The 13,419-nt window shown below is 44.6% G+C and overlaps 1 protein-coding gene across 1 annotated transcript; it reads right to left on the bottom strand.

Annotated features, from left to right (window-relative positions):
* Nucleotides 1-1,174: 1,174 nt before the first annotated feature.
* Nucleotides 1,175-12,800, bottom strand: LOC124043313 (transmembrane protein 170B-like). Its single transcript, XM_046361794.1, has 3 exons — nt 12,356-12,800; nt 5,661-5,831; nt 1,175-3,878 (listed from the first exon to the last, which is right to left on the bottom strand). Exons 1-3 carry the CDS (start codon nt 12,513-12,515, stop codon nt 3,748-3,750), a joined length of 462 nt encoding a protein of 153 aa, XP_046217750.1. The 5' UTR covers nt 12,516-12,800; the 3' UTR covers nt 1,175-3,747.
* Between the last annotated feature and the right edge of the window lie 619 nt (nt 12,801-13,419).

Here is a 13,419-nt window from a genome sequence, read left to right as displayed (position 1 = left end):
AAGGTCCTTACCCCTTTTGCTCAACTCGATAAAGCATTTCAGATGCTGCACTGACAATTGTATTGCAGGCCCCTTCTGAAAAAAAATAAGTTAATGCATGTTATAACACTCACATATACAACCACACAGACATACAGTACAACATCACACAACAACACTCTTGTCACAAGTCCTATGCACCATATCCAACTCTCAAACGCAGTTTCATTCACAAACAGAAATATCTAGATAATATCGCTATGACAGCATTGTAGAGCCATCAGAAATAACTCACATTTGGTCTCCAAACTCGAGCCAAAAATATTTAAACGAGTGTAATAACTTACTAATACAATATGAATTCAGTTGATCTGGGGAATTTGATCATTAATAGTATTTGCTGATTATAGTTTGTTTTATCCAAGTATTTTCTTTAATCAGAGAGTACTGAGAGAGATAGTATTGGATAGTCATATTAGATTAGGCAAATTATCAAACACAGTCGTTTCCAGACCATCTGGAAGCCTCAGGAATTCATTTTTAGAATCAAATACAAATTCAAATACACATTGACAATATCAAAAAACTGCCGAGGGTATATTTTCTTGTATACAACAACCACGATCATTACTGTATCAATCCAAATACACCACTGACACTGGCTACTACTATCACTTATTCAATACTCAGCGTACTGGCTCCCTCTGGTGCACTGACTGGGTATTGAAGGTGAGTGGTGTCAATCACATAACTAAGGGAAAAAACAGAGCAATCACTTTCATTGGTAAACACTCTTAGATCACTCAATTAGGTCACACACTGGAATTTCATATTAAGCCAAAATGAAGCAAATTTTGTTAACTTTTTGTGGATTTGGGGATTTTAAATCTGTTTAGCTCAGTGCAAAATAATGGTTCTGAAATGAAAGCGATTCATACTTTCTCAGCAATAATAACAACAATCAAAAAGTAAGGAACCCTTAACAAATAAAGCTAACATGTGAGAATGAAGTCCTTTGGCATAAAAACAAACCCTTTGTTTCCAGAGAGGGCCTGGTGTGGTATTCACACCTAGTTTAGGGTGCAGCAGAGGGCCTGGTGTGGTATTCACACCTAGTTTAGGGTGCAGCAGAGGGCCTGGTGTGGTATTCACACCTAGTTTAGGGTGCAGCAGAGGGCCTGGTGTGGGCCTAGTTTAGGGTGCAGCAGAGGGCCTGGTGTGGTATTCACACCTAGTTTAGGGTGCAGCAGAGGGCCTGGTGTGGTATTCACACCTAGTTTAGGGTGCAGCAGAGGGCCTGGTGTGGTATTCACACCTAGTTTAGGGTGCAGCAGAGGGCCTGGTGTGGTATTCACACCTAGTTTAGGGTGCAGCAGAGGGCCTGGTGTGGTATTCACACCTAGTTTAGGGTGCAGCAGAGGGCCTGGTGTGGTATTCACACCTAGTTTAGGGTGCAGCAGAGGGCCTGGTGTGGTATTCACACCTAGTTTAGGGTGCAGCAGAGGGCCTTGTTTTATTGGTCCACAGTCAGTTACTGACAAATGAAAGTGACTGAGAGATGAGATATCGTCAGCTATTGATTCAAAATGAATGACATTGTAAGGTACAAACCAGTGGGCCTTGCAACCCTTCAATTCCAGGAGTGAATGTGTGCGTCCCAAATTCCCCCATAGGGCTCAGGTGAAAAGTAGTGCACATTGTAGGGAACATAGTGCCATTTGGGATGCAGAAAGACCTGTCCTATAGTTGGTTAATAAACGTGAACTGTTCCAGACGGTGGACAGGACAGACACAAACACATTCATTGTGGTTAGTCTCACAGGGCCCTACAAAAAAAACATTGCTCTGCAGTCCCAAAAGCACCTCCAAAACCACAGCAGTGCTTCTCAAACCCATATGGCTACGGTCAAAAAAGGGTGCACTATGAAGGGCATAGGGTGCCATTTTGGACAAAAACCTGCTTTTTGGGACCCACTGTGTGTCCTGGTGATGGGACATACTGTATAAAATCCTATATGGATCTATGGGTCACCCACTGGGACCAATATCATAAAACAAACTGTGCGAAATAAAGGCAGGTCGTTGTCAGTGCAATATGCAAAGTCTAACTTAGTTAAAACACAAACAATACACACACGATTAGCAAGAACTAACAGGGAGGAAAGCAGGGAGCCATAGAAAATGGCTGTTTCAGCAGCAGTAGAGGATGCTTCCCAAATGGCACCCTATTCCCTATACAGTCCTACTGACCCTGGTCAAAAGCAGTGTACTATATAGGGAAAGGGTACCATTTGGGATGCACCCTAAGTCTCTGACCTTCTCCAGGAATGGCTCTCTATGGAGTGGGATTTATAGGAGTCAGGACAACATTGTTATCACAACAGCCAAGTAGCAGCTGGATTCCAACCGCTAAACCTTAACAGTAAATCTGCACCACAACACAGACAGTAAAACTTCCAAGAGATGCTCTATCAGAGATATTCCTCAAGAAGCAACACAGCTGCTACTACTAGGACAATTCTTCCTTTTTACTTCAGTTAATACATTAGTTTACCTCCATAAAACCCTGTAAGAACCAAGTAGGAACTCTGACCCTCTCCAGACAAGGTTCATGGTCAGAGTTGCTATTTCCCCAGAGTACGTTGGACAACCTGGACTGGTCTACACTTGAGAAACATCTAAAGGGCTCTACACTGTCAACGCAACTGATGGACCTACGTCAGCTCTGTTTGCGTATGCAGAGCCCTTAACAAGTGTAGTGGTTATCTCCATAGTAACCTTGAACCAACGGAACCTCAACAACCTACTCTATTTAGACACCTCTTAGGTAAAGGAGGTGGATCACCAACATTTAGAAAGTGCAAAGGTTAAGCATTATGGATTGTTGCAAACAAAAAACCTGCTGTGGTAGTTAGAATACTTTACAAGAAGGAATGGTTATTAGGATATAATTTTCCAAAGACAGAAGATCCAGTTGTTTGTGGTTGGTAGATTTTTTAAACGCTGAATGGTAGTTTGGTTGACCATCATCATTGCGTTTACAACCTCTCAGGCATGTCAGAATGATGGTGGGTCTTCGCAGGTCCAATTTTGTTCTGGCCATCTCATCAAAGTACCGTGGCACTTCAAGGACCGTAGACTTGAATTGTTCAATTAATTACAGGTTGCTGTGGTTTTGTCTTTACTGTAAAAAAAAAATTCTGAGTCCCCCCCCCCACAAATAGAACAGAAAGCCTTCAACCGTCTGTAGAGATGGCCATGAAAGCATTCCCCTTTACACTGAAATCCCAGAGGACATCGGCACATAGAACCTCAAATTAGCTTTCAGTTCAGGAAGTGGTTTCACTGGCTTGACACTTGACAGAGTCTGTGGACATCGCCAACTGGTGGAGAGCCCAAGGAAGTGTGTGTCTTTGACACACAGAAGTGAGGTCTGCATTGAGAGGTCCCTTGTAAGCAAAGGGAGCTCTAGCAAACGTAGCAGTGGCTGAACAGAGACACTAGGGGGCACTCTTCCACATTCATCCATCCCCAAATGTCTAGACGTCTAGGACTGGGACACCATCTTCTTCTCTTCTTCTATTTGACTCTGTTTGTTTTCCTTCAAATACTACATGCAGTTAACTGCCACCCATTGCCGTCTCTGCTTGTGTAACTGGTGGGAGGTGAACTCCGGTCTATCGGACATGTCCCTCCCTTCCCCTTTCCTCTCTCCTCTCTTGTGTGTCTGTTCGTCAGTGAGTCTGTCCGTGTAGCAGAGTCATCTCTTCAGAGAGTGGCCAGTATACGTGAGAAGGAGATGACTACAGAGAGTGTGGTCTGGCCCACTCCAAACACCAGGGCCTGGAGGGGGGCCATGTCCTTCCCTGCCACACGATACACCCCTGCCACGGCCGCACCTGGAAAGAGACACACACATATAGATTATATGACATTGATATGACTATAAATATGGCATACAATGGGCCTGCAGACACATACCGGCAGCCAGTCAAGGCTTGTCAACTGTGGCACAGACTGTTCAATAGCATTTTAGTATCAATAAGAATACCCTCAAAAAAGCTCTTTCCATGAAATAGACTGACCAGGTGAATCCAGGTGAAAGCTATGATCCCTTATTGATGTCACTTGTTAAATCCACTTCAATCAGTGTAGATGAAGGGGAGGAGACAGGTTAAAGAAGGATTTTTAAGCCTTGAGATATTTGAGACATGGATTGTGTATGTGTGCCATTCAGAGGGTGAATTGGCAAGACAAAAGATTTGAGTGCCTTTAAACGGGGTATGGCAATAGGTGCCAGGCACTCCGGTTTGAGTGTGTCAAGAACAGCAACTCAAGAACAGCAACGCTGCTGTTTTTTTTACGCTCAACAATTTCCCGTGTGTATCAAGCACCCAAAGGACATCCAGCCAACATGGGCCAGCATTCCTGTGGAACGCTTTCAACACCTTTTAGAGTCCATGCCCCAAGGAACTGAGGCTGTTCTGAGGGCAAAAGGGGGTTCAACTCAACATTAGGAAGGTGTTCCTAATGTCTTGTGCACTCAGTGTATGATCTCTCCTCATCCTTCCCTCGTATCGTCATAGTTCCCTACTGGAATCTAAAGTTGTCTCCGTAGAACTTCCTGCATGGGCAGATGTAATACCGTTAAAAGATGTCCCTTTTAAAGCTGGTCGCATTAATACGTGTGATTGAGTGCCTGACCCCATACTGTTTACTTGCCACTCTGGATGCATCCCAAATGGCACCCGATTCCCTTCATAGAGCACTAGTGCACTATGTACTGTAGGGAATAGGGTGCCATTTGGGATGCATAACTCTCTCTCTCCCGACAATTTAGTCATGCTTCTCTCACAATACGCCAACCGCCTGTATTGAAGAAGGTCTCTTGAAGAAGGTCTCAAAAGTACAACTGCAACTTTAAAAAAATCTTATCTCAAAGGCAAGATACAAATCTTAATTTAAGTCAACATGGTAAAGAAAAGACAAGGGAGCGATAACCTATAAACTGGCTCAAAGTTGTTGACGTCTGACTTTTGCCAGTCGACCAGTGAATAACCTCACCTTCCCTCCCTCTTGACAGAGTGTTACTGGCTGGCTGCTGCTAGACGGTGCTAGCTCTTAGCTGTTTCAGCGTACACACGGGGCAATGCACAGGCAATAGTCTGCTCTCTCTCTCAGCGAGCTTCCACATTAATAATAAAGTGGTCTGTCTATTTTTGGCTTGGCTTGCCTCTCTGTGATGGAGTGTGATTCACCCAGCCCTGTCCTCAGGAGCTCCTGCCCTGTCATACCCTACGTACTGCAGCTCACAGACTCACAGGCTGCATCCCAAATGGCACCCTATTACCTATACAATGCACTGCTTTGACCAGAGCCCTATGGGTGCACTATGTGGGGTAGAAGGTGCCATTTGGGACATGTAAAAAGACCGGTCTATTTCCACAGAAAGATACAGTACTATGTACCACTCTCTGATATACTTAGCTACTGGACTGGAAGATGATACATCAGAGTAGGGAGGATGATATTTGGGGTAAAAATGTTGAGCATGTGTACAGAGGACAATGGGATAGAGACAGACGGACAGAAGGACAGACAGACAGACAGGACAATACACACAGACAGAGAGACAAACACACACACACACACACACACACACAAAGTGGGCGGTGACTTACTGGTGATGACCCCACCGGCCAAGGAGGCCAGGAAGCCCACGCTGACCAGGACCAGGGTGATGAGGCGACCCCTCTTGTGGCGCTGCAGCATGACTAACATGAGCAGGCCCATTGCCCCGTGGACGAAGAGCGAGGAGAAAAGACACCACAGGAACACCCAGTACCACATCTCTGAGAAGAGGGTAGGAAAGAACACATGCAGTCGAGTGGTTATACACAGGGAAACAACACGCATCGAATAGAGTGGTTATACACAGGGAAACAACACGCATCGAATAGAGTGGTTATACACAGGGAAACAACTCGCATCGAATAGAGTGGTTATACACAGGGAAACAACACGCATCCAATAGAGTGGTTATACACAGGGAAACAACACGCATCCAATAGAGTGGTTATACACAGGGAAACAACACGCATCCAATAGAGTGGTTATACACAGGGAAACAACTCGCATCGAATAGAGTGGTTATACACAGGGAAACAACACGCATCCAATAGAGTGGTTATACACAGGGAAACAACACGCATCCAATAGAGTGGTTATACACAGGGAAACAACACGCATCCAATAGAGTGGTTATACACAGGGAAACAACACGCATCCAATAGAGTGGTTATACACAGGGAAACAACACGCATCCAATAGAGTGGTTATACACAGGGAAACAACACGCATCGAATAGAGTGGTTATACACAGGGAAACAACACGCATCCAATAGAGTGGTTATACACAGGGAAACAACACGCATCGAATAGAGTGGTTATACACAGGGAAACAACACGCATCGAATAGAGTGGTTAGTTAGACAGCTCTGTAGGCATACCAACAACCTCAGAAATGTTGACATACAAGTGTAGGATCTTAATTTGAGCCAGTTTGTTACAGCAGGAAAATAATCCAGCAGCAACAGGAAATGGGAATTATGATGTAGATTGTAATTAACCCTGTCAATCCCAAGACCCAAGACCACACACAGGTCTCTGAATGGAAAACATATGGTTAGAATAGACACATTTGAAGAAACAACCCCTGCGAGGTGTCGGAGAACATGGCCATTGCTCTGAAGACAGAACCAAGCATGTGGTTTTAGACGTATCTCTAAACAAACACCCACAGAAAAGTGTTTTGTTTGATAACACAGGTACAGGATGATATCTGAGAGAGACAGAGACAGAGACAGAGACAGAGAGAGCGAGAGAGAGAGAGAGAGAGACAGAGACAGAGAGAAACAGAGAGAGAGAGAGAGAGAGAGACAGAGACAGAGACAGAGACAGAGACAGAGACAGAGACAGAGACAGAGACAGAGACAGAGAGAGACAGAGAGAGAGAGAGAGAGACAGAGAGAGAGAGAGACAGAGAGAGACAGAGATAGAGACAGAGACAGAGAGAGACAGAGACAGAGAGAAACAGAGAGAGAGAAGAGAGAGAGAGAGAGAGAGAGAGAGAGAGAGAGAGAGAGAGAGAGAGAGAGAGAGAGAGAGAGACAGAGAGAGACAGAGACAGAGACAGAGAGACAGAGACAGAGAGAGACAGAGAGAGACAGAGACAGAGACAGAGAGACAGAGACAGAGAGAGAGACAGAGACAGACAGAGAGAGAGACAGAGACAGACAGAGAGAGAGACAGAGACAGAGAGACAGAGACAGAGACATAGAGAGAGAGAGAGACAGAGACAGAGACAGAGACAGAGAGAGAGAGAGAGAGAGAGAGAGAGAGAGAGAGAGAGAGAGAGAGAGAGAGAGAGAGAGAGAGAGAGAGAGAGAGAGAGACAGAGACAGAGACAGAGACAGAGAGAGACAGAGACAGAGACAGAGACAGAGAGAGAGACAGAGACAGAGAGAGAGAGAGACAGAGACAGAGACAGAGACAGAGAGACAGAGACAGAGAGAGACAGAGAGAGAGAGACAGAGACAGAGACAGAGAGAGACAGAGACAGAGACAGACAGAGAGAGAGACAGACAGAGAGAGAGACAGACAGAGAGAGACAGAGACAGACAGACAGAGAGACAGAGAGACAGACAGACAGAGAGACAGAGACAGAGAGAGAGAGAGGCAGAAAGCAGCAGCACATATGCGATTTTCAATCTGGGCCCATCAAGAAGGCAGCCGAGCATCTTAATAAACACTATGCAACAAAACAGGCTGCATTCCAAATGACACCCTACACAGACATAGTCTGCTGTTAGAGATTAAATTGGTAACATCTCAAATCCAGGTACCCATTTGGAAGGTTTATGAAGGGTATTAAATCCATTCAGTTAAGGATTTAAAAGCACTTAAATAAGCATTAACATCTCAAATCCAGGTACCCATTTTGATGATTTATGAAGGGTATTAAATCCATTCAGTGAATGATTTAAAAGCACTTAAATAAGCATTTCAATTCAATGTTATTTCAAATTTTGAAAAATGTTTGGATACTGAGCATGTACCTGCTCTGTTGCTCCTGTCAGGGGAACTACTGTACGACTCAACATTACCCCAATGAAAACCCCAAACTGACACATCTCTTGGACACCCAGAACTAGTCACAAGATATTAAACTGGTTCACATACAGTACATACAGTCTAATTATCCCATTTCACAAAGAGATCCTCCACAAATATAGAGACCGTTATGTGTTGGGGAGGATGGGACACAGTCTTATGAAGTCCCAGAGAGGGTCCTGCAGAGAGCCCGATTCACATTCTCTCCCTCTCTCTATTCCTTGTTTCCTGGGCTACAGGCTCCGAGAGACAAGCTTTGCGAGGGGCCAGATTGGCTCCACTGCCACTGAGGCAAAGTGGGTTGGATATGAGACTCGACTGGATGTTTGGGGGTAGGGGAGAGAGTGAATGGAAGCTCAGAATGCTTTGATTGGATTTTGGACATGTGGCAACATTCTGGCAATACATGAGCCAATGATTTGAATGTTCTGAATGTGCCGTCTAATATGTCAACATCTGCTACGCTACTGTTGGGATGGGAATTTAAACCCCTCTGCAAAGTAATGTATCAATCAGTAGAAACTCTTTAGCATATCCATTTGACCTTGTTCCACAATCCACTGAGTGCCTACCTCCTACCTCCTCCTGTATCGATCAGGCCGACAGCTGTCACGCTCGGCATAGAGAGAGAGACATTATAGGGGGGTGACACAAGGCCTTTTGTGCTGCCTAGCCTGCATGGTCTAAACAGAACACACAGCCAGCTCAGTCAGCACAGTGGCCGTGATGAGTTACAATACAGGCCCCTATCTGTGGTCACCTCCCATCTGGCAGCGGAGTGAGATGCCAGGGGAAGACAGGGTCGGGACGAGGTACTGTAAAGAGAGGGAGAGGGATGTATCGAGAGCGAGACAGAGAGTGGCAGAGAGAGGAGGATGGATGGTACAGGGAAAGAGTGTCTGTGTGAGAGAGCGAGAGAGGGAGGAATTGGGGCCAGAATGGAAAGGCACGCCAGTCAAGGAAGAAAGGTGTGGAACGAGATACTGTTAAGAAAAGGAAGGTGTTGTAGAGAGATACAGAGGTAGAGAGAGAGAGAAAGAGAGAAAGAGAGTGAAATGTTGAGTTTTGGAAAGAGAGAGACATAAGGAGAGTGAGATAGATGGATAGAGAAGAGCAAGCAGGGCCAGACTTGGGCTAGAGAGGCACGCCACCGCCAGCCAACTCCATTAGGATTCCACACAGGCCCCGGGATGGCGCTAGTTGAGCAGCTGCCGCCCAACACTAAGCCTGGCTGGACTTGTGGTACATAGGGGCACACCACACACCTCTACTCTGTCACACCACTGTAACATAGATAGCTCAGCGGCACCATTCTCTGCATGGCACCACTTATACTGTGTGTGTGTGTGTGTGTGTGTGTGTGTGTGTGTGTGTGTGTGTGTGTGTGTGTGTGTGTGCGTGCGTGCGTGCGTGCGTGCGTGCGTGCGTGCGTGCGTACATGCGTGCGTGCATATTTTATGTGTGTGAGGGGTTGGGGGGATGGAGTTGAGGTCGTCTGTACTCTGGATTGTAGTGGTGCTGTGTCATCTTCAGGCATGCAACCCAAACCTCAACTCAAACCCCAAACCTCAACTCTACCCCTCAGTCAGAAGACTGTAGTATTATTAATGTTTGTCATGCTGCTAATCCCCTAACACGAACCTGGGGGCCTCCGTCAGCAGCTTTCACAACACACAGTGGGGGCCAGCTGGCCTCACATGCTAACACAAAACATGAAAGAGAAAAGCATTATGTTCCCATTCCACTGATAAGCGGTCAAACGTTTGACCCATAGAGCCTACAAAGGCACTGCAAGGCATTGGTTGTATCCCAAATGGCACCATATTTAGTGAACTACTTTTGACCAGGGTCCTTCTTTCGACCAGGGTCCTTCTTTCGACCAGGGCCTATACTTCTGGATAGCAATGTCATTGTCACTTCTACAGCCTAGTCAGGCTTTGAGAGATTGTCCCCTATGACAGAGAACAGCAACGATACAGTACTGTGAAAAACACCTGAAAGTTGTCATTGAGTACTGTAATAACATGTAATGAGATGTTAATAGGATGGAATAACATGGCAATAGCACGTGACAGAAGTGTGAACAATTGAAGAGAAAAGAAAGCATGAAAAGACTGATGGTGCCACCACTAATCAGCAGTAATCCATCTGAGCACATCAATAATCACATTATACGAAGACAATGGCAAATCTCTTTGCTGGGTGCATGGAATCTTATTACATCATCCTGTCGATTTTAAACTGAAAAACAGAGGCATGTTTTTGTTCTTGACTGAGAATAGAGAAGGAAATAAGAAGTGAAACTGCTGGTATGGATGTTCACAGGAAACACCATTTGTTAAAGTACTCTGCCAGAGGAGTCTGTGAGTGACACTGTAAAAGTATAAAGGAGTTGTCTATCATAACTTGTAGAGTTTATGGCCACTGTGTGAGTCTACATTGAACTTGCTTAGGGCATCTAACTTAACTGTAGCTTGTTTTTCATGACTGGTTTTGAGGATCGTATGGCAGTCCAGATACTGGATGGCACTCGTTGGTTTACTCTTGTCTCACCACCACAGCAACTTTACTTCTGCAATAGTTGTGCTTGTGAGTCACTTCCCTGCTGAGTCAGCATGATTAATGATGGTTGTGTCCCAAATAGGGTGCCATTTGGGACACATTCCATGTCTTGTTTTTCTTCATGTTTCTCAGCCCAGGATGTCCGCTTGGGCTTGCTCTCATAACATCTACATGCCAGCTATGATGCCCGTATACAGTGTGTCCATCCTTCTCTTTGCAAGGCAAAAAGGAATTCCAGTCAAGAGAGGTCTTGAAATATCTTGCTATTATGACATTGTAATGTCAATTGTTCCACCGCCCAATTCATTCCTAGGTTATTGTATTCTTAGGTTATTGTATTCTTAGCTTATTGTATTCTTAGGTTATTGTATTCTTAGGTTATTGTATTCTTAGTTTATTGTATTCTTAGGTTATTGTATTCTTAGGTTATTGTATTCTTAGCTTATTGTATTCTTAGGTTATTGTATTCTTAGCTTATTGTATTCTTAGCTTATTGTATTCTTAGCTTATTGTATTCTTAGGTTATTGTATTCGTAGGTTATTGTATTCTTAGCTTATTGTATTCTTAGGTTATTGTATTCTTAGGTTATTGTATTCTTAGGTTATTGTATTCTCTTAGCACTTTAGCATTTTCACTCATTCAAAATGAATACCACAAGTACAATGACCAATGTACTAGCATGCTGATATCACATCTCATTATGTAAATAAATAAGACCTTGTAAAAGCCTTTTGAGAGAGGGGGGATAGGATAGAGAGAGAGAGACAAACGGATGGACAGACAGACAGAAAAATACAAAGAGAGAGAGTCCTAATTGTAATGACTGGTTAGTCGGGTGTTTCATCATATTTTGTGACACTGTCACTCATGACTGTTTACATTTCAACAAATACTTATGGTAATTTAGATGTTACCCACTGCTGTGCAGAATAGTCACAGTAGTCTACAATACAGCGTCTAGGCCTCCTTTTACACACACATACCACATACACACACTGTAAATGTAAGGCGTCGATGGATGTGCCATATCTCCCTAGAACACCCCAGACAGCCTATCCGGGAGTTGGTGAGGATGACACTAATTACCTGTGATTACTCGACCGCAAGACAAAGGAAGAGGGCTGTGTGGCTGCAACAGAGATGACAACACTACATTTCACAGTGCCAAGTGCATTCACGCAGCACAATGATGCATTAACCGGTAGAATATATTTGTTATTCATTCGATGACTGAGTTAAATTATATTTGTGTTTATAATTTAATTGCCGTAACACATTGGCCGTTGTTATTCAAGTGACACCAAGGCAATGAGAGGCGCATGCCTCTTAATAAAAAGTAAGGTACCGGTAGGCTACAGTATGGAGACCGACACACTTCGGGGCAGTTACCGGTGCCCGGTTGATATTTCATACCGTGGATACTCTCCCTTTAAAAATGGACGCGCACAGCTGCCCATGTCACCCCATTCTATCCAACAGTACAGTAAATTAATAGAAAACGGCCAGCCCTGTGTGTAGCCTACAACACCGGTAATTGGGTGAACCGAGCCAGATCCCACACACAACGGTTGAAACGCTGCCAAGTGCACGACATGTGTTTACACTGTACAGTAATAATGTGACATACAGTACATAGCCTACCTGTGAAATGTTGCAGCGTCGTGCCTTGCACCCAGAGGCTCAGCACTTGCTGCACGGATAGATTGATAGAATAATCCCTATTCGTGTTCATGTTTCTGCCGCCGCCCGGGTTTGCATCCCTCTTTGTCAAATGGCTGTAAGTGGCTTTTGACGAAGACATCGAGGAGAACGGGGTGGCATGAGCTCGGAGGCTTGATCCCCCGGCGCGCACCCCTCTACCGGTGCCTCTGTTTCGGCTTAACGTTGTTGGTCTCCGCGCGGGGAAGGAAAGGGCCAACAGCTCGTCTGCTCGTGCTCATTCTCGGTTGCAGCGGCGGTTGTTTGGAGGCCATGATGAGGATGGCAGCGCACACAGAGGAGTCGTCCTACATCAGCACTTCTCTCTACATAACCCTTAAAGGGGCCGTCAGCAGTTAAAGGGGAGTATACAGTGAAAGCGTACTGTTATGATATTGTAGCAGCTTATGAATGGGGAACAAAAGATGAGTAATTAGTACAGTAGCGTTTACGCTGAAAACGTGCGTAATCATTTGGACCACGCGGGCGTAAGAGAGCGGTAAAATTGTGAAAATCAGTGATGGATGTTGTAGGCTAGTAGAAGTCTGCATTTAACTAAGGAGTGAGCTGGCAAATCATTTGATTTTAAATGAAAAGGCTGTTTTGTGACACTGTACTACAAGAATGATGCGTTTGTGTATTGCAGGGCGTTGTCCATGACGTCGTATTGATGCAGGTACTGTCCATGGTGCTGATTCGCTCCCGAAACGTCAATCTTAAATCGCCTGATAAAGGTGGAGTAGCATAGCATAATATAAATAAGAGGCATCATATTCAGCAGATCATATATTCTGTATTACTTTAAAATGAGTAAATATTAAGGTCCTCATTCGAAAATATATCAGAGATGTATCAGCTAACATTCCAGACACAAAGAGTTTGCTGTGAAAGTGGATGAAAAATCTGAAAGCTACTTTTTATTTGTCTATTTATCAGGAATCATGAACAGCATAATAAAGAGCTTTTTGCACCTGATCTAGCAACAGAGCTTATCTCCATTATGGTCG

Source organism: Oncorhynchus gorbuscha, linkage group LG09 (assembly GCF_021184085.1).
Source record: "Oncorhynchus gorbuscha isolate QuinsamMale2020 ecotype Even-year linkage group LG09, OgorEven_v1.0, whole genome shotgun sequence".
Lineage (NCBI taxonomy): Eukaryota > Metazoa > Chordata > Actinopteri > Salmoniformes > Salmonidae > Oncorhynchus > Oncorhynchus gorbuscha.
Note: the sequence above shows the minus strand (reverse complement) of the source record. Positions and strands in the feature narration are given on the sequence as shown.

Excerpts from the sequence above, each read along its gene's own strand:
- LOC124043313 (XM_046361794.1), bottom strand. The coding sequence starts at position 12,515 with ATGTCTTCGTCAAAAGCCACTTACAGCCATTTGACAAAGAGGGATGCA. Across the intron at positions 5,832-12,355 it reads GACGCTGCAACATTTCACAG|AGATGTGGTACTGGGTGTTC; the intron begins GTAGGCTATGTA and ends CCCTCTTCTCAG. Across the intron at positions 3,879-5,660 it reads GGCCGGTGGGGTCATCACCA|GTGCGGCCGTGGCAGGGGTG; the intron begins GTAAGTCACCGC and ends GTCTCTTTCCAG.